At 40.4% G+C, this 27,432-nt stretch overlaps 3 protein-coding genes across 6 annotated transcripts in view; all 3 read right to left on the bottom strand.

Moving 5' to 3' along the window:
• Positions 1–49: 49 nt before the first annotated feature.
• Positions 50–12,338, bottom strand: trpc4apa (transient receptor potential cation channel, subfamily C, member 4 associated protein a). The gene is made up of 18 exons (XM_082532488.1): positions 12,163–12,338; positions 9,538–9,666; positions 9,283–9,399; positions 9,091–9,148; positions 8,926–8,981; positions 8,661–8,789; positions 7,845–8,046; positions 7,502–7,687; positions 7,239–7,381; positions 7,019–7,150; positions 6,862–6,920; positions 6,586–6,771; positions 6,319–6,409; positions 6,091–6,231; positions 5,882–5,993; positions 5,451–5,563; positions 5,091–5,297; positions 50–2,715 (listed from the first exon to the last, which is right to left on the bottom strand). Exons 1-18 carry the CDS (start codon positions 12,286–12,288, stop codon positions 2,578–2,580), a joined length of 2,325 nt encoding a protein of 774 aa, XP_082388614.1. The 5' UTR covers positions 12,289–12,338; the 3' UTR covers positions 50–2,577.
• Positions 12,339–13,067: 729 nt separating this feature from the next.
• Positions 13,068–16,702, bottom strand: sla2a (Src like adaptor 2a). 2 transcript variants are annotated; one of them, XM_082534664.1, is made up of 8 exons: positions 16,392–16,702; positions 15,819–15,925; positions 15,454–15,553; positions 15,271–15,357; positions 14,831–14,934; positions 14,169–14,321; positions 13,956–14,085; positions 13,068–13,581 (listed from the first exon to the last, which is right to left on the bottom strand). In XM_082534664.1, the coding sequence occupies exons 2-8, from the start codon at positions 15,883–15,885 to the stop codon at positions 13,455–13,457; spliced, it is 768 nt and encodes a 255-aa protein (XP_082390790.1). In that variant the 5' UTR covers positions 15,886–15,925; positions 16,392–16,702; the 3' UTR covers positions 13,068–13,454. The 2 variants fall into 2 exon arrangements, with proteins under 2 accessions (XP_082390790.1, XP_082390791.1); XM_082534665.1 differs by having other exon boundaries at positions 15,819–15,922; positions 16,392–16,701.
• Positions 16,703–18,218: 1,516 nt separating this feature from the next.
• The window catches only part of ndrg3a (ndrg family member 3a), a 32,458-nt gene continuing 23,244 nt past the window's right edge, over positions 18,219–27,432 (bottom strand). For 2 of the 3 annotated variants that reach the window (XM_082533406.1, XM_082533408.1), the window contains 14 exons: positions 26,481–26,586; positions 26,245–26,365; positions 25,940–26,002; positions 25,779–25,839; positions 24,750–24,836; positions 24,134–24,190; positions 22,222–22,325; positions 21,704–21,769; positions 21,560–21,611; positions 21,386–21,433; positions 21,259–21,294; positions 21,099–21,150; positions 19,752–19,790; positions 18,219–19,263 (listed from right to left, as the gene is read on the bottom strand). In XM_082533406.1, coding sequence (XP_082389532.1) covers positions 19,091–19,263; positions 19,752–19,790; positions 21,099–21,150; positions 21,259–21,294; positions 21,386–21,433; positions 21,560–21,611; positions 21,704–21,769; positions 22,222–22,325; positions 24,134–24,190; positions 24,750–24,836; positions 25,779–25,839; positions 25,940–26,002; positions 26,245–26,365; positions 26,481–26,586 — 1,065 coding nt within the window. In that variant the 3' untranslated portion in view covers positions 18,219–19,090. The remainder of the gene's footprint in view (positions 19,264–19,751; positions 19,791–21,098; positions 21,151–21,258; positions 21,295–21,385; positions 21,434–21,559; positions 21,612–21,703; positions 21,770–22,221; positions 22,326–24,133; positions 24,191–24,749; positions 24,837–25,778; positions 25,840–25,939; positions 26,003–26,244; positions 26,366–26,480; positions 26,587–27,432) is intronic. The other variant, XM_082533407.1, reaches the window with a different exon arrangement.

The following is a 27,432-nucleotide window of genomic DNA, read 5'->3' as shown; positions in this document are numbered from 1 at the left end:
GTGTCGTGTGTGTGTGTGTCAATGTGATAGAGAGATGCGATTCAACAAAGACAGTCTAAAGAAGAATTTATTATATGATTAATTTGACAAACAGCTGTTAAATAAGGAAATTAAACTTGAATACCAGCATTAGAGCAGGAGCATGAGGGCAAGTTTGTTACCGAAGTGTTTATTAGAATGTGGAACAGATTTTGTGAGTTGAACAGGGTTAGTCAGAGATTAACCATAAAGATGAAAAATAGATGTATAATTTCCTAAAGCCGTTTTACGACAGATTGTACACGACATTACTCACTGTCAGCATCTTTGAAATGCCGTTTGTCGCAAACCCCATAGATGCCGTCAATCCTAGTGAGATACAATCATCTTCCTTCACTCCCTCCCACCCCCAAAAAAAAGCACCATATAATCAGTTGTAAAAGTGTGTTTAGGGCTTTTTATGACCGTCCCCCTCATGCTAAACATTACATAAAATGTACAGTTAAAGTCAAAGTCAGGGGTCTAAAATAAGTCAAATAGTGTGTTATATTATGCAGCATGTTTTTGGCCAAAGAGGATAACATTTCACCATTTTTTTCTGTACAAACTAATGAATGAAAACTAAGGCCTACTGGGTGGATCACACCACATACAGCATTACTATAGAGAACCAGTTCTCTTGTGCATCATACAGAAGGGTCACTCTCAGAAACTCATCACAAAGCTACGGAAACTAGGGTGAAGAAAATGTTTATACAGGTATTCCAAAGAGCTCACACCATTCATGCTTTCATACCAACAGCTTCGTCCGACTTCTACCACCAACGGCTGAAGCGATAACAGCGTAATAAACAATCTGTCCTGAAGAACACCGTTGTAAATATTCTTGGGCATCCAACAAAGAAATGGAGAACTCGAAAAAGAAGCACTTACGGGTACTTGCGTTACTTTCACTGCAAAGCACAGAAGATGAAGTCATTTAAAGTTTGCGCACACCAGTCAAGAGTTTTAAGACATGCTAAAAGCTAAAAAATAGGAGAACCTTAAGAAGCTTTAAAGCAAATAGAAGGCTTCAAAAAAAAAATAAAAAAAAATTGACATGTTCACTTGCATCTCAAGGCAAAAAAAGCACAACTCGTGGTGTCGGAAATGCCCTCATACATTCACGTGAACACAACGTGCTGGGATTAAATCTGTACACTTGTGATTAGGAGTGGTTTGATCTGTACGGCGTTGGGATAAAACATGAGGTAGCTGATTCATTTGTACTTGTTTGACTGGACACATCCAAATCTTTTTAGCTCTGCATCTTCCATTTCAACAAAACAGGAGCACATTCAGGCTGTGGCCAACTTTAACACAGCCACGCTCATCGTTTAAATTAAAGCTGAGCTATGCAGAAGGAGCCACCAAGAAGATTGTCATTCTCAGCTTGAAGGTTTCAGGAAATGCCAGATACCAGAGAAAGTGGAGGATTTCCAATCAAATGCTGATGTTGGGTTGAAAGCTAATTCGCATAAAGCAAACTTTGGGTATGGGGTGAACAAAAACTCTTATTTTAACACTTACACCTGCATAGTTTATTCTCTTCCCAAAGCATTTTCTCACAAAAGCTTCTGTTACATAATGAAGATTTTTTTTAACAAATGGGTTAAAATATAAACAATAAAAACAAATGTGCAATATTTTATTCTACAATTTATCCAGAGCTAAAAGCCACCGTTTTAACAACACAAAATATAAGTCAAGAAAAATAATAATAATATTAATGAGTCCCTGGGTGGGGCTTCTGAAGCCATAACTGAAGGGTGGTTTTTAGATGAGAGGTACCCCATGTGATATGTGGAAAATGCCAGCACACCCTCAAGCTACCTAAATGTGCTGAGTGGAGCCAGAAAGCACCAATGAACAATAGCCACCTAATAAAATAGACAGACGGGTTCATTGAAAATTCTCTTTTTAGAGGACTCATAAGGGGGGGAGAAGGGGGGGAAAGTAAAAAGCCATTTTCCTCCAAGCTCAGACAGTGGAGTGACATGGAGTCAACAGAGAGCATGAAGTTAGTGCGAGAGTGAGGCTGGTGACTCCTGGCAGCCCTGTGACACACCACTAAGCTGCACGTGAAAGTTCAAGCTGCGGTAATTTCCAAACCAAGTCCATTTTTTTCCTAACATAACTTGTTGAATCATACATATTTATCATAGAACTTTCTAGGTTATATAAAAAGTTTTATTTTAAATTTCACCTAAAGCAAACAACCAATGCAGATGTCATTTTTTGAAGGTTGTTTAATTGTCTGTTATACCATGTGGCCAATCTGGGGTGGGCATACAGGTTTTCCTCTTCTTTCTCTTGAAAAGCGGATTTAACTCAGTGAGAAGACAATGGCCAGGAAAACTCCTATTTGCTGAAATCTGTGATGACAGCCTCCATGCGAAGGTGTAGACAGCAAACAGGTGAGTTTTTACATCCAGAACACAGTTCCTAAGCAGCCGGACGGCTCAGCTCAGCGGGGTCATTGCCAGCTTTAGGTGTCCATGCTCCATGTGGCCATCTGCCCCATCCCATCCCCAGTGCACTAAGTGCACACACTGGAGGTCAATCTTCCAGCAGATCTCTGTCCAGATCCATGAATGGTTCATCGATGTAGCTCGCTATGGCACACAGAGAAGTCCTGTCTGAACCCAGCAGCACTGATACAGTCTCCTTCCAGTAGCTGAATGGGATACAGGAGCTCTGAAAAAGGGAAAACCAAGATGAATAAGAACCACAAAAAAAAAAAAAAAAAAAACCCCACAGCTAAAAGGTATCCCAGCTATAGCTATAATAATAGTTATAATTAGTTATTCAAGTAGCCTTTTACATAAAAAGAGTAAAAACCAGTAAAAGGACTTTTACTGGTTTGTATGAACAGATAAATAGAATAGAATAGAATAGAATAGAATTCAACTTTATTGTCATTGCACATGCACAGGTACAGGGCAACGAAATGCAGTTTGCATCCATCCAGAAGTGCTTTAGTGATATAGATATATTACAATATATATTAGCAATAATATAGATATGTAAGTATATTACAGAAATGGGTCTATTATGGTGTGTTATAATGTACACGGTATGAAGTATGTTGTGAATATTCTATAACTATAGGTAAGTACAGGCTGTAGTGAGAAATAGGTTAAATCAGAATAGGTTAGCTAGATGTCTCTTGGATCAATGTTAACACTTACAGATGAGTGTTCAAAAATAATAATACTTAAAAATAAATAAAATAAATAAATAATAGTCTTGTTATAATGCCACTAATTGCCACGAGAACAGACTTAAGACTTGTTTATCTAGGCTAAAAGTTTTCCCTAATTTTGTGTTTTGATAACTGAGATTCAAAGAGATTCAAAAATAGAAATAGAGGTAATCAATGATGCTGAGATCTGGTGACTAACACCACAAATCATAATTGGCATCGTTTAAACATGAAACCACTGAAAATGCAAAACACCCTACACAACACCGCAGAGCTTCAAAAATCACCTTGTTGTAGGGTCAAACGTTTGGATCGGCACTATTCTCCTGATGCAAGCATTAAATCATTTTGAACTTATGAAATTAGTTCTTTCATAATAAGCTCTGCCCCCCCCCCCAAAAAACCAATCTCTCTACACCAAAGAATTACAAAAAGTGCATACATCTCTGTAATGAGGGCTTATGCGCTAATATCCTTTTCTCTGTCACTACATGACCTGATCAAACTGTCCACCACTAATTAAATGTTTCCCTTCCAAATTAAACCAATGGCAAAGCATCAAATGCCAACTAAAATCTCTGACCCCATTTATAGAAGTATTTCCCACAGGAAGCACTTCTTGTGTTAAGCAGTGTCTGTGTACCCTATACGTTTATAGTGTTTAAATTTGATGGGTACTGAAGACTACAGTAAGTTGGTATGTGTCAAAGTCATTAACCTGTGGCAGTCAACAGTGTAATTAGGTTGGACAGTGCAAATCTAATGGAAAATTGTAGCAGCCAAGTTGGAGACATCTGCCACTTGGTGGCAGCAGAGCAAGCAAAACAAACACATTGACATCACCTTGTAAAACTGTTATGCTGACAGTGAGTGGGACATTAAGAAACATCTTTACATGTTCTTTTACAAATGAAAGAAAATGGCTTCAGAAAACCGTAAGAAGTCTGGGTTTTACAGAATTCCTGTGATAGAACTTTTAGATTGTTTTACTTTGAGCTCAATGACCATTTTGCTATTTTGTAAAGTTATTTCCAAACATCTGTTAGTCACATTGTTGCTTGTGAAAGGAGCTGAGCCCTCCATCTCCCTCCCATCAAAGCAAAATCTGTTGCACCATCTTCAGCATTAAGTCCCACTAATGAGTAAATGTTGCTCATAGAGTTGATAATTTCATAGGGCAGTCAAATATTTTAGATCTACTTACATAATCAATGTTTAAACAGCCATGTGAAAATTAAAGGGGGAAAAAGCCCTCTTCTGAGACAACGCTACAGCAAAAGTAAACACTTCGGTTTTGGTATAACTTAGTCCCAGCATGTGTATTTTTTTCATATTAAATAATATAAAAAGAATTTTATATTTGTTTACCTCCAATTAATTAATCACAGTTTGAGTGGAGAACACAAAGAGCACATACATTTTCTTCTTTTACTCTAGTTTTATTTAACCCCTGATGGGCAGGTGGATTTAACAGGGATTCCTGACTGGTGGTGGCTACTGCTGCAGATGATATGTGGCACTTAAACATTCAGCAGAAAGAAACTATTTTTTAGAAGGGCAGGTTTTTAGTTGTGGTGGTGTGGCGTGGGTATTTCAGTTCTTGTATGGAAAGTCCCTGACTTACAGAAGTTCTTCACAAAAATGAAAGACAATATCTAATCTGAAAGAACTTCTATGCACCTCTACAATTTACAAGTGCTGCAGCACAGCAATCAAAGTCTTGGTTTTATCACTGTGCTTGCAAACGTTTCTACTGTGGAATGTTTTGAAGGTGTAACACAAATGCCACTTAATATAAGTGAAGAGATCATTGCTTCCTGCCTGTGATGTTGGACCTGGTTGAGTGTTTGTACGTTCAGCTACTCACATTCTCCAGACAAGTGCTGTCTTTGTCCTTATTGAGGTAGTGGCGCTGCCAGAATCGCAGTAGGTTGTGAAAGTTGTTAAGCAGGCAGCCCGGGTACTTCTCAGCATACTCCTTCTCACGAAGGGCGTTGAGGTAGAAGGGCAGTTTAGCCTTTCTTCTGGCCAACATCAAAATCACCAAACTGGTGTTTAAACAGCTGACATTCTCCTGTAGAGAAACAGACCTCAGTTATAATTAAAAAATGTTAAATGCCAAATGTCTCTGAACTGACTTACAGTTTACTTTTAAACAGACTTTTTTGCTAAATAATCACCATGATCTTCTATGAAAACATGTGGCAAGGTGTAAATGAACCCAGACCTGTGTGAGTGTCTGTACATTGATGATGTTGACCAGTCGGAAAAGGAACGACAGCCTGTTCTCAACTCTGGCCATGTACGATAGCAAGCAGCACTCAGAAAGTACCTCCACCACTGGGAAACAACAAAGAACACAAAACATGTTTGTAAAGTGGAGGAAAAAAAAACAACGTAATAAATCAAATAAATGTATCAATGTACTCTCACTTCTGGCGCACATTGTTTCATCAGCTATCAATTCCACTTCAAACTCTTTGCTTTCTTTTAGATTTTGTCAGCAATCATTAATTTTATGTATTCTTTAAGCACATTAAAGTCCCAAAGATAAAAAACAAAACAAAAAGAAAAAATAAATAAAAGAAAATGCTCATATTAAGTTCTGCCTTAAATATTCTATAAACACCAGTTTACAACCATCAAATTTCCATTTACCTTTGACATCTTCAGTCTGGCTCTCAAAGCGGTCCAATGAAAGAACGATACAGCGTACTAGCATGTTTGAATCCACGAGGGAGCTGTTGATCTGTGTTAAAAACATCTGAAACTAAAAAAGAAAAGAAAAAACCATTAGCAACAATGCAGTAAGATCTTTTTCAGCCAGTATATATATTCTTAATAAATACTAGGATCTATCATCATACCTTTTCTGGAGTGTTGACATATTTGTTGAATCTCTTGAAAGCATCAATGTTGAACTTCATGAGCTCACCAAGCAGATCGAAGTAACTCTGAAGGACATCGCGAGATGTACAACCACTGTCTATGATGCAGAACAGGATGTGCTGTCGAGGAATGAAAATGGAAAGTGAACACCGATTCACTAAAGAAGAAGAAAGATCTCTGTACATGGGTGGTAACATTTATCTTACTTCTAGTAGGCCCCTCTTCAGAAGGAACATTTGGTCTGCATAGGATGTGGCACCTCTGAGGAAACTTTCCACTGCCCTTGCCTGCCAGAATCTATATATAAACACCCAAGAGAAACAATCAGCTAAAGCAAACTACACAGAGAAACCCCGAGCAGTCATTTAAATGGCACAATCTCTGATTCTCCAATATGTGCATGTCAGACTTTTAAAGAGATGGCTGACTATATAATCTGCATTATCTCCGTCTTTGGCCTACATGACACTTACCTGAAAGACGAGTCTGGAGGCTCCCTCTTCATGACAGTCAGGAGACGTGTGAGGAGGCCCTTCTTCCCATCACACACGAGGCTTCTATCTGTATTGACAAGAGCTTCCACCTCTGGGATATTAGCCTTCATGGAAATGGCACTCAGTTCATTCAACTCCTGGCTATTTAGAAGGAGGTACTTGTTCCTGAAAGATAGGGAACATATTGAAAAGGTAAATCAACATTTGATATTTCATTTAAGGTTAAAAGTAAAAAATAAAAAAAACGCTGCTTACTCGTGATGATCACTGAAACTCTGAAGTAATCGCAAGAATTGGATTTTGAAGGATATCTCCTGTGTGACAGGAATAAAGAGTGTTCACCCTCCATATTTTAAAAAGTGATATGTAATTGTAATGATGAGTTTAAGACTACTGAATTGAAATTTCATACTGGACTACAGTCACAGTTCTCATTCTGGCCATGCACAACGTGATTCGAAACTGTATATTTCCTCCAGATGAGCTTGTCGAACAGGTTGTTGAGCCCTGGGATGAGACGAAACTCAGCCAGCATCTTGTGAACCTGAGAGGAGTTACAGGGGGGGAAAAAAACAATTTAACTCTGTTCAGACAAAAAATTCAAGCTCAGCTCTAATGGTGGGGAAGAGTACCTGATTCCTTTGACGGCCCATCAGAAGAACACAGAGCACATACAGTACTTCTACTTTATACATAATCTCATGGACAATCTTCATGGACTGGGGCAGTCGATGTCTCAGAGGGCTGGTAGCCAGAGAACTCTCATCTGACGACTCTGTAGGTGAGGAGAGAAAAAAAACAACAGAAAAACAAAAAAACATGTCCCAATGTATTATTAAAAGTTCACGGGAATGCAACCATGAGTTAGCAGTATCATAAATGCCTTTTTTCTCACCTGTACTGCTTTGCTCAGGTTCCTCAGTGGCCATCTGCATGAGAGCATCCAGTACCAGAGCATTATCCAGCCATGTGTACCAGTCCTCCAGCTCCTGCAGGAAGTTAGCACCTGTGGCTTCAGATACCTTTCTAGTGGCCAATTTACAAAGCCGCTCAATGAATCCTGGGATGCTCAGCAGGGTTACTGTTGGAAAAAAAAAAAGGCCTGTTAGTTCAGTTTAATGACATTTCTTGTTACAAGTGTCAGAAACAGGGTAAACAAACGCAGTCAAATGCACTCTTGCTATTGTACAAAATAAATGACACAGCCAATAAATCTTTGAACTCTGAAGACAACCTACCCTGGTTGACCTCTGCACGTGAAGGACTTGCATTGCGTTTTTGCTGTGCATTTTTGGCCAACAGGGTGTGCTTGTCATCATTTCCCACATCAGGTTCTGAGATTGTGACAGAAAGGATGCGACAGAAGTTGGCTAGCTGTTGCTGGTCAAAGCTTTGGACCAGACCCGACAGGTTAGGGATGCCCTCTAACTGGATCATCTCCTGAAAGGTGTGACCAGATGTAAAACATCAAATGTGAACAGAATGCAGACATTGCAACACTTTCAAAAGTAACTTTTGAGACAGACCCCGACTAAATTTGATTTGACCCAGCAGATATATGTATAAATGCTACATGCCAGTTTACGCGTAAGACCTGAAAATATTTACTTCTTTTGTATTTACAAAACTGACAAATGATCAGAATAATACATACTAACTAGGCTAACTGTGACTTATACATTTTCATGGACCAAAGGTTTATCTGTCATAATTAGTAAAAAGATTAAGGAAAGCTGCTAAGTGAAGTGAGAGAGATGTCTAAACCATCAGGAGCACACAGAATAAAATTAAATCAGTCGCATTTTCTAATCTCCACAGTGCTCTGACAGATAGTTGGCTTAGTTATGGATAATTAAGTAACTGGAGTTTTTGCCAGAGTCCACCCTGTACTGGTCGCCAGTCTGTCGCATGGCTAACACATGATTATAATCCATTGCTTAAAATCCTTTTTAAATAGTTGAGTAACTATGCATTAAAGTGAAGTCAAGAGATCCATAAATACATTTACCCCCTACTGTCACTTAATCCAAGTAGAACTCTTTACTTTGACACACCTTTTTTACTCCAAGAATATCTTCAATAAGAGTAGCAGTCTGCAGAAAGGTCTTCTTGTTTGTCATCAAGGTGAAGAGAAACAGAACAAAGTCATCCCTAGCAGCCAGACTCTTTGTGACGCCCTCCGTCTATGAATTTAAACAAGGAATTTTACACTGTCATTAAATTATGCAAAAATGATTCTGCATCAAGGCAAACAACTGGAAGGGAAAATATGATATGTGCGGCATATTTTATATGAAAAATATGTAACATGGTACTTACACATATGCAACAGTTGTACAGAACACTAAGGCAGTCTTTGACCAGGTCATCATTCACTGTTGTAACAGAAGCACAAATATTAATCTGACTGTTTCAGGATTATAGGAAAAAAACTAAGAACTAAAACGCAGAAATGCGGACAGATGTTATGGCAGTCCTACTTACTTTTAGGTTTCTTCTTCTGCATAGTTAGTGTAGGTCTCATCAGGATTTCCACTAGAAGCTTTATGAACACAGACAAATGAGAAAACCATTTTATTTCTCCAGTATCTCAGGAGGAGTTGAGCTATACATGAGAGTTTATTCTTCAGAAATAACAGCTTCAGTCCAATAACACCACAAGAATGTAAGACTTACATCAACTCCACCAAAGAGGTCAAAAGTGTACGTGTTGGGGAAGGTGGATTCCTGAGCGGTCTTCCTGTCCTCTGTGACAAAGGACATGGCCTCCACAGACAGCTGGGATAATAATAACTGCCAAAAAAACAGTGGTCACATTACTATTTTCCCCACCAGTTTTCAAAGTAAAACACTAAGCAAAAAAAAGAAAAAAAAGAAGCTAAAACCAGTCATTTCACTGCCTCCTTTGATGGACTAGTGCTATGTGGATACCTTAAGAAAGGTGTGGGCATGGGAGAGGTCACTGTTGGGATGGCTGCTCTCATAGAGCTTCTGCAGCAGAGTAGGGATGCCATTCCACTTGGCACGTTTATCTCTCTCCTGAAGCAGGCCTCCTGGGAGCTACAACACATAAAGAGGCAACATGAGCCCTTTTCAAACATGCACTGCAGTCCTGAACTAGATACTACTTAGAGGAGCAGTATATGAGACTGCAAATGTCAGAATCAATCCAATTAGCACTAAACAGACTTTATCCCACCAGCTCCCTAGTTTCAAGTCTGTAATGTTTGATTAAGTCAATCTGTGAATAGCACAGGTAATTGTTTTGAGAATTCACCACAAGTATATGCTGTCCTGCACATTCTGCTCAGAAACCACAATACTACATAGTACTTTCAGTAGTGAAAAATCAGTCTGACATTTACTGTCCGCTATGTGAGAAGGTCTTCTCATACTTTATTCTAAACTGTATGACGTTTTTGTGAAATCAGCTATACATAGTAAAAATATACAATTTTCTTTTAGACCTTTAAATAAAATTACATCGTTAATAAACATAAAAGCAGCGTGACATTGACTATAACACATACTCATAAAATATGTGTGTTGTCAGTCAAATAAATAATAAAATTCTCATTCCAATAGGTTTGCAACTTTCAAAGAAAGAAACATTTTATGAGTACAGCAAGGTAGTAAGCCTTCTTTTAAATGAAACTAAAAAAGCCACACCTTTGATCATACCATAGACTACAAAAGCTAACATGCCCCAACAGAGTTTCTATTTAAACCTTATGAAATCTAAAGTCATAGAGACCTTAAGATCAGAGTCATTGCCTCCCTTGATCACAGGAAACACATATTTATTGTGACATATAAACTTCCTGGAAGAAAAGAACATCTACACAAAAACATTATTGACCAAGTTAAAAATATGCGAAAGAAAATGTAAATATGCATGTTTTTAAATGTTGTTACCAGAAAACGTCTCACTGAGAAAGAATGAAATAAAAAGTTGAGATAAAAAAAAAAAAGCATATTTATGCATGACAAACTGACTTTATTACAATGTGTGATATCTTAACTCTGTTTACTCTGGGCAGGTACTGGTTGTGAAAACAGCAAACAAGCCCAGTCTTCCTACTGTCACTTTCACATGAAATGATTTGACCAATTCTTAATATTGCCCCCTTTTTTTATATTAAAGATGATGAAAAAAAAAAAAAAACTCAGAGAGTAATCAATCAAGGCCTAAGAACCTTTCAGGCAATTTTAAACAAAATGATCTGTAACAAAATTTAATGGGTAATTGTTTTGGCCATGCTCCACCAACTTTGCTGAAATTGGGCAAAAAGCTGAAGAATGATCAAATAATTAGCTTTAATTCATGTCTCAGAGGCAGTTCAACCTAAAACACCAAGTGGACTGCTCTGACAACTGAAGGCTCAAACCACAGCACATGACATACCCTCCTTAAAATCTGTTCATGTATCAGCAGAACTGGCAGGACTCCTGTGTTTTCCCAAATTACAGCAATTCATAACATTCCCTGGACGGCCTAAGAAAACTTGTTTAAAGTCGACGTGTTCAGGGTTATCGGGGGCGTTAACAGATAACGCTGGAAATACCTTGCGTTATTAGAACCTCTACTTAAGAACAAAGCTTCTTTGTAAACGTCATTACGCAGTACGCTAGCTGGAAATGTGACAGTCACGCCACTAACATATGCATTGAAAACAAAAAAGGTGTTAATGGGTTTAATCGGCTTTACAATTTGACGGCTTTTTTTTTTAGGATGAAACGGGCAATATCATAATAGATATGCATGAGTTGAACGTGTGGAAACACCCGGAGAGCTGCGACATTCGTATGCACGAAGATACGTGAAAATCTAAACAGTTGGCGTAAGCTGTCGCTAGCATTAAATCAAAAACCAACCCTTCACACTTAGAAATATCGTGTAAATGGCACAAAAATAAACCTGCGAACGTTAACATACCTTAACAGCTGTTGTGGCGTACCCATTTAAGGAAACGATAGTTATTGTGGTTAGTGCTGTTACGTAATCACCTGAGCTATTCTGCTGGCTTAGCTAGTTAGCTGTCGCTAGCTCCTTCACTACCATTAGCAAATCTTACTGTCGTTTATACCAAGATTACAGTATTTAGAAAATAAAGTGAGGGGCGCTGTAGAAATATTTACATTATTATAGTCAACGGCCATAAGAACAGTCCGAAGACAACCGACTTTAAAATGTTTTATATCGTACAAAACCTGGCCTCCAATGCTAAGCTAATGTAAAGCTAACAACAAAAGAGCCACTTCAACGGAGCTTTTCTCATACACTTGTAGCAGTGACAGCGTCATTTGGATTGTCAGCGAGCAAAAACATGTTTCCTGGCAATAGGTTGTATCATAGTTTAAAATTGCCAAAGAAAAATCACACCCCGTTATGTTTAGCCTGTTAGTCAAGCCCGAGCTGACAGGAGCGACTACAGCTCCAGCTAGGTCTCTCGGACAACGTCTTCCTTTCAGGCTCGATTCCAAGCGCAAGTCCCTGGTCTCAGTCGATCAACTTTCGAGTGGTTTAACAGTCAAAACAAATGTCGTTTCTCCCACCTGTGTTCCTCGACTGAAGCCCTGGCCGGTGATTTTAGTGGCCGTGAACTTCGTGATGATATTGCTACTGTAGTTTCTTCGTTTTCCTCTCGTACAAGGGGACTCGCACCCCAGAAGCGTCGCCATTATTTCTTCTTCCTGAACTGAACTGTTTGGGCAGGAAGTGAAAGGCTTTGATGAATTATTTGAGGTAATTAAGCGGCATCTGCTGGCAGAGAAGCAGACTCTACGAGCTTGTGCGTTTGGTAATTACGTTCTTATACATATATACCGCGATATATAAACAAATTAAAAAATAATAATTAAAAAGAAATTCAGGCCTGCCATTAATTATTTTTGCGTTCTTATATTTTTTATATATTGCACACAAGCGTAGGCGTTATTGGCGGCGGCTGAATTCTACGGACACTTGAACTACCTTGAACTTACGTTAATTAATCTTAAACGTACGTACTTAAAAGATGAGTTGTTGCAGTGCAAGCTCGGTACAAGTATTCGTTTCACAGTAGTTTCGTGTTTTTGCGGCAATGGTAACCAGCACGACTAAAAAAACATAAGTCATTCATCGGTTTGTGCAGCTTGTTTTCAAAACTCGAAAACTGCAAAACGAATGGAAAAGTGTTGAGGATATTGTGTGCTGATAGCAAGTGTATCGTGAATTCAGTGATCCACTTCGGCACCCAGAGAAAGTGTTTCTCTTGCTTTGCCTCTGCAGTCTAACACGGATGTCTTTGCACTTTTAAAGCTGTGGCTACATGTCTCTATGAGTGTACTATACGTGTGTGGCTATGCATGTGTCAGTACAAGAGCATGTTTTTCATTTTTTTTATGGAATAGCATAGCAAATGGACTTTAGCATGTTCCCCTCGAAGTTGTTTGGTTATTTCACAGAATCTGCACATGTGTTACATAAATTATATATTTTTATTGGATTCCAATGACACAACCATGATAACAATCATATTCCAATAATATTAACACATAATATGACATTCAACCTGCAAGTACACATTAGTTTATAAATTAAAAGATACATTCAATGTTTCGGAGCCAAATGAGAACACATTTCTCAAAGCTCCTCTGTATGCCTCTTTGGACACACATCCACAAAAGCAGTCCTCCAGCTCATATAGTTTGCAGTACTGCATATCTCCACACAGCGTAGTGTCTCAGCCCTCTCGCTATTCCAGGGCAGTCTCTAAAGACTGCACTTGGGCGTGTAGACGGCCTCTTCCAGTGGGATCCCCAAGCCGCAGCCGATGAATTACAGAGTCTCACTCTGCAGTCTTTCCTCAAGTGTCCCAGCAGCTGTTTTCGCCGGCCTCGGTCATTTGGAGGTAGGAGTAAATAGCCTCCCTGAGCCCCTCGCTCACCAGAGAGTGGTCTGACACTGTCCTCTTCCTCTTTAAGATCACCGATCTGGAGGGGACAAAGAAGAATTTGAGACTTCAGTGAGGAAAGTGATGTGGTAACTGAATCCGTTGGAGACTGCCGTTTCAACCTGCACATCCTGCTCTACATTTGCAGGCTCCACACATTCACAACTGGCACGTACCCACTGTAACCACAGGCCTATCTGTTGGCATGTCTGCCGGTGTTGTTTACACACTCTTCACACCAGTTTATTCAGTACATTACTGCAGTGCTGAATCATTATCTTTCTAACAGACTGTCAACATAAACGGAAAAGGCAGATCTTGATGCTAATCTAGGAAAGACAGCGCTGAAAAATGAGTCACAGAGTGACATCTTATGGAAGACATCAGTACAAGTAAATCTAGAGCGAGCCACACCTGCTGATTTCCTTCCATTTGATGGTGGGCCTCCTGGTCGTTATTGGAATAGGCCGGGCCTCTTCAGCATTGTCTAAACCCTGGATGAAGCAAGGCATTGCCAGCCGACAGCACAATCCATCTGCGGTCTCTGCAAAAGAAGGCAACATTTTAGCATCGATCTTTTCAAGGGCTTTAGTGTTAAAGCAAAATAGTCTCAACATTAATACGAACCTGAATAGTGTTCCACCATGCAATGCAGGGTGGAGAAAGTCAGGCTTGGAGATATGTAGACCCATCCATTCGGGAGGGTAGAAATGCGGTAGTGCTTCACACAGTCCTGGTGCGAAGAGCTGGTTCTCCTCAGGATAGATAGCGAGTAGGAATCTAAATAAAGAAATAACACACAGATGCAGGAATTAATAAAATATGCCAGTCTTAGTTGTTAACCATAGTTCCAGTTGTTTCTGAAGCAAACTAAATATTTCTACTGAGCTTTACAGTATAGTCTGTAAATAGCTGTGCCTTCAGTAGAAATAGAAATAGCAGTTTAAGGGCGATTTTGCTTAAGGAAATTATTATACTGGATTCAATCTCTGATGATGAATACTCCATAAATAAATAAATTCATATACATGAACAATAACAATCCTTTATACATACTTAATAAGTGTAACAAGCCATCACCACTTTTAGAAGTACAGAAGAAATGAAAATGAAAATAACTGGGTAGGAAATACTCCTCCCCAGCAAAGCTAGGCTAAGGGGAAATGCAACTTCAAATGAAGAAATTTCAGGGTTCCTAGCATGACGTTGGCCTCGGACTGAATGGTAATGATAAATCTAACAATTAACAAAGGGGGAATAAAAAACAAAAAACAATAAAAACCTCTAACCTCTGCTTGTCTCTGACTCTCGAATCAAGAAGGCTCCATTCTGGTTATTAGGACGCATGAGCAGCTCCACTGCTTTGTACCTGCTGATGCCTTTGAACAGCCACCTGCATAATAATAATTTAAAAAATGCACATTCAGAACAGTAAGATGAGAGGACAATGTCATATTTTACTGTTAGGAAAAATCCAGTGGAACAACATCAGAGCACATTCACCACTGGAGGAGGACTGAAACTGCAGGAGGGAGGAGCTGATCATGTCACCGAAAAAGAAAAGCTCTGTTCCAAACATTTGTCTCCACTGAGGTAAAAGTTCACCTACACAGGGACCCCTCCCACCTCTCAGGGAACTCCCCGCCTCCCCTTTCATTTCAACTCCTCCGACTTTTGTCACGCACAGAAAAATGTGACAAATCTGCTAACGCGGTCCTTGTGTCTGTACCTGTCAGTAACTCTGGCCGTGTACTCGATAGGGACGTAGCTCTCCCGGCCTGTCGTTGTGGATCTCACCATTATGAAGTCCCCGTCACTGTGAGTTAAAATAAATACAGAAATAAATAAATGACACTCATCACTAATTGTAGCTGAACATTAAAACTGAAACATTAAGAGCAGTAATACATACTCTGATGTCATGGTCAGTCTTTCCCCAATGCACATGGTCAGTTGTGTTTCTCCAAATGATGGGTAATCAACAAGAGACACAATCACGGTTTCTGGGCTCTCTGCACAGATAGAAAGGAAGAGATATTTGATTTTAATCTTGCCTTTGGCTAATTATACATACATACATACATACATACATACATACATACATACATACATACATACATACATACATACATACATACATACATACATACATACATACATACATACATACATACATACATACATACATACATACATACATACATACATACATACATACATACATACATATACACACATACATACACACACATATTTCTGTCCTGGGATTAAACCTACCCATTGACTCATCTGGGTTTTCAAAGACTGTCAGGTTGGATTGGCATCTGGTGAGGCAGGTCCCCATTGTCTGTGGTTTTCTTGCTAATTTGAAATGTCTACTGCTGCTAGGGGGGAAAAAATATAGTGTTATTATGAAATCGCCTTTAGTAGCACAAATTCATAATTGAACTGCAAATGTAGTTCATGCATTGGCATTGTGGTATCTGTAAAGCTACTTAGAGGTGCAGGATATTTTTTTAGGACATCTGAATCCGGGCAACAAAACCAGAATACAGGAAGGCGCCTAACCACAACAAGAGGTATGATATCCTGTGTTAAATTTCCAATGCAATACTTATGTGAGAACTATGGTCAGTTTCTCAAATGCAAAGTGAGATGAGATTTTACTTCTGCGGTAGCAGCAAGGCAGGAACATATCTCAAACTAAAACACCGTAACTAACCACTCCATTTCTTTGCAGTGCATGATCATCACTCAGTGACAAAAATTCAAAGGAAATTTAAGCATAATTTCCTCGTTGTGAAAGTGAAGTCCTGGAACAAAAGGGGGGAAAGAAAAGCATATTCTCACCTTTTTCAATTCTTGGATGAAAAATGTCCCTCCAGAAAATATATTCCGCTCAATTAGTTAGACTCCTTTCACGATAACAAATCAAATCCAAGTCTTCCCAGTGAAAAATGTTCTTCGGCCTTCAGCACATCCAATGTTGCTTGGGCAACGTGTAGTACACGTATAAGCTCAAGTTCCTACTCAGGCACGCTGCTCATTCAGTGTGTTCCTTGCTCTGATCAGTTACCACGAAGACTGCTGTGTTTGCGCAGCTGTTTATCGCGTGGGCTCACTGAAGAGAGGAAGCTTCCTGCCTGGCTTTTATACATGCGGCTTAACTGCAACTTCCTGTGACGCTCAACAGTGACATAAACTACCTCAAGTTGATTTCTCTGATGCAGGCTGTTTTGAAGAGGCACCAATTGTGCGCTTGTTTATGGAATGAATGTGTACGTCAGTGAAATTTGTCATCCCCATGTACATGAACCCTGTGGCGCATTGTGGGTTGAAGAGGTGTCATCAGTTTACAGTGACAGTTAATGTAAAATAAGCTTATACTGGACAAACTATCTGAATTTCTGTATTTTGAAATGTGCGGAAAAGGGAAAACCGTGGAGATGTTTTCGCTCTTTACATTATTATCCATCATGTTAAGATTCCAGTTGTTGCTGTGAGATAAAAGACAAACTTCTGCAGAATCAGGCGGTTCCACTGCCAACCCACACGTGCCATGATTTCTCATCCATCCACCACAGTGACAATGCAGAAACAGCCCACCAGTGGGGTCCTGCTCTTTTATACATGTAAGTGTGAAAAGGTGAAAGGCAATCCAGATTATTATTTTTTTTAAATTGTCACGAATTCTGTAACTGTGTAGCTCTACTGCTTATGAAACCATGAGAGGGTAGGAAAGAAAAGCATGTCTCTGTTGAAAAAACACAAACCAAACCAGTCGTTCTTGGAAATATTAATAAAACCAAGATAAAACTGTCATATCTCCTTGTTCTGTGTCTTAATCAGATGTACTCTGAGCTGCTTCAGACGCAAATGAGCAAGTGTACCCTGCACGGAAACAATACAGCAAGAACAGATCAGATTGGTGCTGAATCACCAGAACAGCCTGTTAGCACAGATGGAAAGAACTTTGTGCTCTTTTAAAAAAAAAATATCTGAGATTAACTCATTCCAAACCACTGATGTACATCTTTCTCAAATAGAAACTGAAAAAGGGTCACTAAATAGTGCATATTTCCTGTGTTTTAGTCAACTCGTGTAAAAAAAATAATGCAATGATCAGCCCGCCTCAGCTTCTCCGAGTACAACCTCAGTAAATGCACCACAGATGTCGACAAAAACAGGGCATTCGTCATAATGGGGTTTATGCATGTCATCACATTATATTCTATGCAAAAATGCTTGGAAAGCTCCATCAAGTAAGGGCAATTAATAATTAGCAACAGAGCTCCCACAATCATTACAGTAAGCACGTCCTCAGTGTGTGTTATGATTAGCATATTAACACTATTTTCCCATTCTGCTTTGTTTTCAGAAATCATCATCTTATTTACAGAGCAGCTGATCATTGTTTTTGTAACATGTGCTAAATATAGACCACCTCGTCTGTGACAGCAGAAGTTATCTCTCAGAAACAAAATAAGAAACAAGAGCGGTTGGAAACTCACTCACCACAGCCACCGCACTTTTCCACTAACGGGAGAGCCGATGTATGAGAACGCTCTGCTCGCAGACGCGCTCTTTCTGTCATTCATTCGATTAGGTTGCACGCTTGTTCACAAGCCGTTGGTTTAGCAGAATTATTGGTAAAAGCACTGACAAATAAAAACAAGACACGTTCTCGTATCTTTATTCAGTAGTAATATAAATGAGCTAACCAGCAGACAGTGAGACGCACCACATGGCCCCTGATGGAAGGGACTCATACTTTTCACATCAGATCCCACTTGTTGAAGGTTGTTAAAACAACAATGAATATACTAGTCAACTGAACAACATCAAAAAAAGGGGAAAAAAAAGCAAATTAAAAAAACATCAACACAAAGCAGAAGGGAAAATGAAATGCTGGGTTGAGTTAAAAAACCAAACAAAGTCAAATTACTTGAAGTGAAACACAACTGAAAGTTCAAGAGCAGCTCTACATTTAACTTAGCTGGACTTACAGTGTGCTACAGTATGCAATGCTACTTGCACGCATCATCCACATCACTTTCTATGCAGCTTTATTTCTGCAAATACTAAGTGATCTCCTGCTGTGCGTTGTATCTAATTTGCATTGCAGCTAGTTTGACAATAAAGACACACAATCATGATTTACAATCGATGTTAGGAGTTAAAAAAAAACCCAGTTACTTTGATTTCTACACTGTGTGAAGACATTTGAAACAACGACAATGTGAAAAAAAATAAATACAGGACTGGACAGCTGAGTCATATGGTCAATCATATGGTTTTTGAATATACAACACATCTGAATGGAGTTATGGTTTCTGATAGGAATGTGAGTTTGACAGTGTATTTAATACAATATTTTATAATATGGATCTGTTAATATATTTATTACATCCTCCTTTCTAATCACATAGATCATTATAGATCTTCCTAGCATTGAGCTGCTTAGGATGAGAGAGAGAGAAAGTTAGAGAGACGTGGAGAAGGGACATAAGTTACTATGGGAGAGTGCGAGGTGGGGGCGGATTGGGGGCTTAGCAGGAGACCTCCATGGTCTGGGGCCCGGCCTTGCTGTCCAGGCTCCCGGTGGTGCCGCCCTCCAGCAGGCTGTTGATGTTGCTGCGGCTGCGACTGTTGTCCATGGAGGTGATGCTGGAAGAGGAGGTGGTGCGTGAGCGAGCCAAGCGAGTCATTCCTGCTGAAGGTACTGAAAGAGAAACGCGCGTTAATATTCCACTCACACGGCCCACAGACTCGGTGCAGCGTGGGAATGCAGATACCGTGACACATCAGCAACAACAACAACAACAACAACAGGAAACAAGTGCTTAGCATGCAAACTGCTCTCATAAATGGAGACTAATCAAATCAAATAATCCACAAATGTGCTAACAGTAAGTACAGCAGCAGCACACCGTATTTGCAATCCAATGGAACTGACAGGAAGCAACAGCGGCAGCTCATGCAGTAAACTAGGACACTCGGGGCATGCTGAGTGGGAGTGAGGTGAATGTCATCAGAGTATGCAAAGGGTGCAGTATGCTGACTGTATCCACAACCCAGAGCTGCTGTTCCAAATATTAAACAGTGCTCTCTCGAGAACTTCGTGCATACATTGACATTCATCCACTGTACTGTTATGAGGCCACTGAGTTCAAAGCCTCGTCATCTGGCAGCTACTTAAAAACCTGGTACCTGATTCGTTGCTCAGGTGACTGAGAAGAACGTAGGGAACTTCAGGCAATGATTAAAGAGGGAAAGAAAGGAGAAAGGGAGACATGTTGAAAAGCAAGCTCTTCGTGGTGCTTTGCCACACCTCTGTGTATTTCGCAGCAATTTTTGTAGACAAATAGCTGTCATTTGTTTGCTAGCAACAGCAGGTAAGAAATGAAGACATGCATGCAAGTTATACCGTACACTTGAGTTCCTGAACTTTCTGGCCGTTTCCCTTTGCATTTCACACTGTGGCAATGTGTTAATGAGGGAAAACCAGCTTTCAGAAACATGCTGAGGTGTTAAGATTTTTTTTCCACACTTTCACTGAATGAAAACACTCTTTTTAATCTGCTCTAATCCTGCAGTGGCATTTACTCAACAGGAGCACTTGGTGGCCTTTAAGGTAAAACCCAGGCTCTGGCACACTAGATACACATAGCTGCCCTCCTACAGTGAATGGCCCGGGAAAGAGAGAATGCAAAATAGAGTTGGTGTTACAGAATGACACACATAGACAGCGATCATCTGTGCAGCTGGTAAAAGCAAAATTCATTCATCTGTCCATCGATCAGAGTCTTGTTTGGTGCATTGCAAGCCTGTAGGGTCTTCTAGAGATGTGTTTGTGGCTTTTCTGCTTTTTATGTTTTTATTTTGTTTTTTTAACAAATGAATGACTGTAAAGCCTGAAGGCCTGTTTAACCATGCACATTGAGTCTCTTTTGACAAACACTGCATCATTAAACAGTTCAGATAGAAAAGAAAACACACCAGGCAAAAAAAAAAAAAAAAAAAGGGCAATTTTTAACGCCCACTCTGAACTGAACAGGAAGAAAATTGCTGTTCAGCTCACAGAATGTGATCGTCATTTCTAGAAGCACTAACACCTCACCTACTGAGGCTGGTGGGTGCCACAGACTGCAAAAAGCAGAGAGGAAATGGTGTTAGCATCCATTGAGCCACGTGGACTGCCTCTCCGTGAGCAGGGTGACAAAAAAAAATAAAAAAAAGCAAAACCTTTCTTTTCACGCTCTGCAGGCCAATGTCCGAGGGGGGGGGGAGAGGAGGTTAGCAACAGCTCGCTGACTGCATTGAAAACAAGTCTCAATTAAGTAACTTTTGTCATTGCACTCACGTCAACAGGAAATTCAGTGGAGCGCCTGGGCCACAAACACGTCAGTTCAAACAGGTATTAGTCTGTAAACAATTCTTGGACACTGACTACTAGCAAGCCAGTTTAAACCAGTTTAGAGTTAGATCTGTTTACCCTTCAGGCACATACAAAAAAACCCCAAAACAAAACAAAAAAACAAGAGCATCTTCACTTACTGTAGCCCATGCCCTGGACAAAGTACTTGAATGCCTCAGCAAGTTTTCCTGGCTGCAAGAGAAAAAAAAGTTAGAAGATCGTGTTGCTCCAAGAAAAGAGCAAGATGACATTCACGTCTCTCGATAATTTAAAAACAAACAAACAGACAAAAAAACCCACCTGCACAACCTGGGGCAAGCCTCCACAATCAGCCATCTGAGAGGACATTATCAGTCTCATCAATAAATCACATTTATAAATATGAATATCATCTCATATGTCAGAAATTGCAGTGCAGAAGCATCACCTTTAGCAATGTAGTCTTGGTAGGATTTAACCTGGAATTGCACTCCACCTGCAACATCAAAGACAGGCAAACACTGAGTGATGAAGAACTGCTGCTTGTTGGCATAACAAATCCTTCCCCAAGCTTCTTAGCGCACTGAGATGATGGATTGTAAGCACCACCGGCACCACTCACCACGGCCTCCACAGCAGGTGACGTGTCACCGACCACCAGCAAAGCAGGGCAACTGGAATAAATGAGGAGTGGATATTCTCAAATCACGCCATGCACTCACAGCCCAATGTGTATATTTGTGTCATCTTGATCTCATAGACTTACGTTAGTGTGTTGACCGTGTCCTCATTCAGACCCACTATGGGCCTCTCGATCTCAAGGTCTCGACGGCTGGTGCAAGGGGAAAAAATGAGAACGTGTTAGAGAAGCTGAAAAGGACGTTATCTCGTTAGACCTCTGTGCTTTGCATTTTTTGCGCTTGTATATTTAGGCTTTACTCCACAGCAATTAACTGTCTTTGTTAATAAAAGTTCTCATAAATGTAATGAATAAGCAAAAATACAGGCAACTGCAAAACCTAATATTAAATGTGTCCTGTTATGTTCATTACCAACTCTGTATTTTTATTCTTAGACACGGCTGAAGCAGCTGCGAATGACTCATAATTCAAAATAATCCTTATTTATCTTATAGTGGGCCTTTTTCCTTCCCTCCCAGCCAGAGCTACGTGCCTGTCTTTATCAGGGATCTAAGCTATGAAAACGCAACTGTAACAATATATAGCAGAAAACTGAAAATACAAGTTAATATATAGTGTATAATAACCATGAACTGTTTCATACTATTGGTAGGAGCCACAGAAGAGGGCCAGGTTGTCCTGGTTGATGTCTTGGGCGATGTGGAGGCGGTAGGTCTGAATCAGCTCCTGGTTGTCTGTAAGCTCATCCTGAGAACGGATTAATAAACCGAGAGCGTGATCGACATGGCACAATCTACTAGTTTCTATACAGTGGGGCAAAAAAGTATTTAGTCAGCCACCGATTGTGCAAGTTCCCCCACCTAAAATGATGACAGAGGTCAGTAATTTGCACCAGAGGTACACTTCAACTGTGAGAGACAGAATGTGAAAAAAAATCCATGAATCCACATGGTAGGATTTGTAAAGAATTTATTGGTAAATCAGGGTGGAAAATAAGTATTTGGTCAATAACAAAAATACAACTCAATACTTTGTAACATAACCTTTGTTGGCAATAACAGAGGTCAAACGTTTACTATAGGTCTTTACCAGGTTTGCACACACAGTAGCTGGTATTTTGGCCCATTCCTCCATGCAGATCTTCTCGAGAGCAGTGATGTTTTGGGGCTGTCGCCGAGCAACACGGACTTTCAACTCCCGCCACAGATTTTCTATGGGGTTGAGGTCTGGAGACTGGCTAGGCCACTCCAGGACTTTCAAATGCTTCTTACGGAGCCACTCCTTTGTTGCCCGGGCGGTGTGTTTTGGATCATTGTCATGTTGGAAGACCCAGCCTCGTTTCATCTTCAAAGTTCTCACTGATGGAAGGAGGTTTTGGCTCAAAATCTCACGATACATGGCCCCATTCATTCTGTCCTTAACACGGATCAGTCGTCCTGTCCCCTTGGCAGAAAAACAGCCCCATAGCATGATGTTTCCACCCCCATGCTTCACAGTAGGTATGGTGTTCTTGGGATGCAACTTCTTCCTCCAAACACGACGAGTTGAGTTTATACCAAAAAGTTCTACTTTGGTTTCATCTGACCACATGATATTCTCCCAATCCTCTGCTGTATCATCCATGTGCTCTCTGGCAAACTTCAGACGGGCCTGGACATGCACTGGCTTCAGCAGCGGAACACGTCTGGCACTGTGGGATTTGATTCCCTGCCGTTGTAGTGTGTTACTGATGGTGACCTTTGTTACTTTGGTCCCAGCTCTCTGCAGGTCATTCACCAGGTCCCCCCGTGTGGTTCTGGGATCTTTGCTCACCGTTCTCATGATCATTTTGACCCCACGGGATGAGATCTTGCGTGGAGCCCCAGATCGAGGGAGATTATCAGTGGTCTTGTATGTCTTCCATTTTCTGATGATTGCTCCCACAGTTGATTTTTTCACACCAAGCTGCTTGCCTATTGTAGATTCACTCTTCCCAGTCTGGTGCAGGTCTACAATACTTTTCCTGGTGTCCTTCGAAAGCTCTTTGGTCTTGGCCATGGCGGAGTTTGGAGTCTGACTGTTTGAGGCTGTGGACAGGTGTCTTTTATACAGATGATGAGTTCAAACAGGTGCCATTCATACAGGTAACGAGTGGGGGACAGAAAAGCTTCTTACAGAAGACGTTACAGGTCTGTGAGAGCCAGAGATTTTCCTTGTTTGAGGTGACCAAATACTTATTTTCCACCCTGATTTACGAATAAATTCTTTACAAATCCTACCATGTGAATTCATGGATTTTTTTTTCACATTCTGTCTCTCACAGTTGAAGTGTACCTCTGGTGCAAATTACTGACCTCTGTCATCATTTTAAGTGGGGGAACTTGCACAATCGGTGGCTGACTAAATACTTTTTTGCCCCACTGTAACTGAGAGGACACAGATAAAATAATTAGCAAATGTCTGAGAAAAAAGTGTCGAGGGAAATTTGAAAAGAAAGCCTCCAGAGGTTCAGCTGCTGTTTCACAGCTTCAATGAGAAAAGGTCAGGAGAACTACATAGCAATAAGTCAGACTCACAGTGCTGAAGTGGTGAGCCATGACGATATCCACCAAGTTACTGGTCCATCCAGAAAGCTGCACACAAGAGAAAGACGAGCCGCGGTAAGATACTAACAAGATCTGATTTATTTCTGGAGAGTGGACTAATTAGAAGTAAATAAACTGACATAGCAATCTTCAAGTTTTATGATTGTGAAGTGATCTACTGCTACTATAAATGCACAGTCCCTAGATTCACTGGTATATCTATGTCAGCTGGTATACCTGCATTTTAAAACTCTTGAGTGCTATAAACTTCGTAAATGGAAGAAATTGCTCAGGACTTTTCCTCTTTGCCATGTTTCAGACTTTAATAACAGCTCATAAAAGTGTGATGTTTTAAATGTATATGGCAGAAACGACACATCATATTATTATCACAGTAAAAGAATGTCTTCCTCATACAACCTTGTTGAATATTCACAGCGAGAGCACCATAGTAAACACAGTGTTTGTTCTTTAAGCCAAGAGGGGTGAGCTTTTATAGAATTTTTAACTAGGTAGTTGACTAGTATTGACTAGTCTTCAGAAGGCAGCATTTTCTCTTTTCATATATGATGAAAATCCTGGTCATCGATGAGGCGGAAATACTGACCTTTGAAGCAGCCCAGTCAATCCAGCCTTCAGCACACGGGTCGACATTAATGAGTACCAGCCCCTCCACGAGGGACGGGTTGTTCAGCTGTGAAAGTAAAGATGCACGAGGATGAGAGCTTTTTAACAAAAATGTCTCCCTGTGTTTTGTTTTGTTTATTAATTTCTTTATCATTTTTAAATCATATTGTAGTTTAATCTGAGCATCTGAACAAGGGAAGGTTCTCCCAGGAGCTACATCCTCACAACAACAAGTTGGTAACATTTTGATGATGTTGCGTGTCCTCTAAAGAAGCAAAAACATGATTAAAAGTGAAGCATTTCTGTTCTGTTAAATGATGATGGAGTCACAAACCACTTCTAAATCAAGGGGTGCAGCTTTAGAACTTCCTGTAGACAAAAAGAGAGTATCTGGGGAAATCTAAGATCCAATGAGAGGGCGGCGGCTGCTGCTTCATCAACACGATGCTAATGCAGCACGGCAGCATCTGCTGCAAATCCATCATGGGAAAAATTTTGCTCCAAGCCAGTTAAAGCAAGCAATGCGTTTCAGAATCAATTTTTCCTCATTAATTCTAAATAAGAAAAGACTGTCCACGGAGAGCCCAACTCTACAATTCCTCATTTCCACACCTTCCCCTTTTACCATCCTCTCTTTTTATCATTCATTTTTTAGAGCTCCCTCACTGCTCTATGTCACTTCTAGATCTTTCTGCTAGCTTGTGCTTATTTTAGCTGCACTGTACCGAATGCAGAAACAAAGCAGTAGCAATGGAGAGAGAGATATTTAACCAAGGTGATTCATCACCTGGGGAATGGCAGCATATCTAGCAGACTGTAGAGGAACCTGATGCCCTGTGTGGGCTTGATGGGAGGCTTTAAAGTTCAGTGTGACAAACTGTGTGGTCTGAAAACCTTTAATTATTACAGGCGAGACAGAGAATCACACAAATAAAGACATCAAGGGCAAGGAAGAACAGAAATATAAGGATGGGTGAGTCTACACGCTGTGGTCCTGCTGTGGACTTACCGCAAAGCGGGTGAGGATATACGCTCCTGCTCCCACGCCGATGCCGATCACGCTGTTCACCCTATAAAGAAACTGCTCGTTAGTGTGTGGCTGAAGATGAATAATTCATTTATGGCAAAATCATCTTATCAATAATTAGCTATCAGCCAGGGGACACTCACTTCAACTGAGTCAACACAGAGGGCAGCATTTCGGCCAACTCATCCATGGTTGGATAGCGATACCTGGGCACGAGCGACACATGTGAGTCCACGCGAGCAGTAAGGAAAATGCTACCTTCAAGTTCATTCATAAGTTTAAATACTTCAGGAACAGACTGGATGATAACTGCACTTCAATTAGAAAATGAACCAACAGCTCACTTTCCTTTCTATGCACACAAATTGATTGGAACTCTCTCAACAGCACTGATATGAATAAATATGTACGCGTTCATCGGCGCGTGCAAAACCAGTCTGACACTCACCCGCTGGGAAAGGGAGGCGCTCCCTCCTGCTGACCGGGCGCATCGACGTGAACCACAGCAAAGTGCTGGGTGATCTCCTGCATGTCCTCGTAGTTAAACAGGGTGTTGAAGCAAGACTTGTCTAGAAAGGTGGAAAGACGTAGACATAAAATGTGACAGTGCAGGGGTTAACGTTCTTTGTTAGACGCAAAGAACAGAGCACTGCATATTGATGAGCTTATTTTTGGCCGACTCACGGTTGAGGCCGATGTCGTGATAGGTGAGGATGATGGGTCGGTTGCCCTTGGGAACGCCTCTCATTGTCACATGGAGAACGCCATGTGGCGTTTCAATGTCGTGCTCCTGTAGCCAAAGAGGAGGAAAAAAATAGTTCAGGACTAACACAGGTGGAAAGATAAAAAGCTTCCACATATGACCGCTACGACAACAATTCTGTTATAGCTGTTCTGTTATAGCCCCAGAACTCCAGCAGAGTCCAAAAATCATCTAAATAAAAGAAGAACAATTGTTGTATGGGATTTTTCTCTTTCATCTCTGCCAAGCACAAAACAAAGACGCTTTCTGTCTCATTTCCCCAAAAGGCAGACATAAAGGCAACATTTTAGCTAAAACGAGCCATTTCTAGCATACTGATTGAAGTCTGCATCAAAGCTCCAACATGGAGCCACACACAAACTAAAGTAAACAACCCACAACAAACAAGACATTTGGGTTATATCTTGAATTGGGCATGCAGAGGATAAACCTTTTGTCGCCAGCTCACATCCCCTGTGCCCTCGGACAAACAAAGCACTGAATGGCCAGTTCAGGAAAACAGTCTTTCTATCCAAGGGTCTGAACCTCACAGTTCTTTTCACAAGAATGACTTTGCAAAAATGCCAGCATCATTTGTCTTCACTCAATGTCTTTGCAAAAAAAAAAAAAGACCCATTAAAATTCAAAGTGTTCATACTGGCTTCATTCTCTCTGTTGCTTTACAATTTGGGTCGAACACTCAGGGGGCTTGAGTACCTTAAACACACCGCTTCTGCAAAGGAAAACATTAAGAGGCTTCAACATATTTTCATCTGGCACTTAATCTGTGTGGAAGATCCAGAAAGATGATCAAGATAAAAAGAAAGACTGTTTAACGATGACACAGCAAAAATAACAGTGCCTTAATATTGTTTACAGGATCCAAAGACAGGG

This window comes from Aulonocara stuartgranti (assembly GCF_965226115.1).
Source record: "Aulonocara stuartgranti genome assembly, chromosome: 5".
Classification (NCBI taxonomy): domain Eukaryota; kingdom Metazoa; phylum Chordata; class Actinopteri; order Cichliformes; family Cichlidae; genus Aulonocara; species Aulonocara stuartgranti.
This window is presented reverse-complemented; position numbering and strand designations above follow the sequence as displayed.

What these genes read in the sequence shown, in the direction of transcription:
- trpc4apa (XM_082532488.1), bottom strand. Translation starts at nt 12,288, where the DNA reads ATGGCGACGCTTCTGGGGTGCGAGTCCCCTTGTACGAGAGGAAAACGA. An exon ending in TGTACAACTGTTGCATATGT is followed by an intron (nt 8,790 to 8,925) that starts GTAAGTACCATG and finishes TTAAATTCATAG; the next exon opens with ACGGAGGGCGTCACAAAGAG. An exon ending in ATATTCTTGGAGTAAAAAAG is followed by an intron (nt 8,047 to 8,660) that starts GTGTGTCAAAGT and finishes CACACCTTTCAG; the next exon opens with GAGATGATCCAGTTAGAGGG.
- sla2a (XM_082534664.1), bottom strand. Translation starts at nt 15,885, where the DNA reads ATGGGGACCTGCCTCACCAGATGCCAATCCAACCTGACAGTCTTTGAA. An exon ending in AGACTGACCATGACATCAGA is followed by an intron (nt 15,358 to 15,453) that starts GTATGTATTACT and finishes TTTAACTCACAG; the next exon opens with TGACGGGGACTTCATAATGG. An exon ending in AAATGGAAGGAAATCAGCAG is followed by an intron (nt 13,582 to 13,955) that starts GTGTGGCTCGCT and finishes TGTCCCCTCCAG; the next exon opens with ATCGGTGATCTTAAAGAGGA.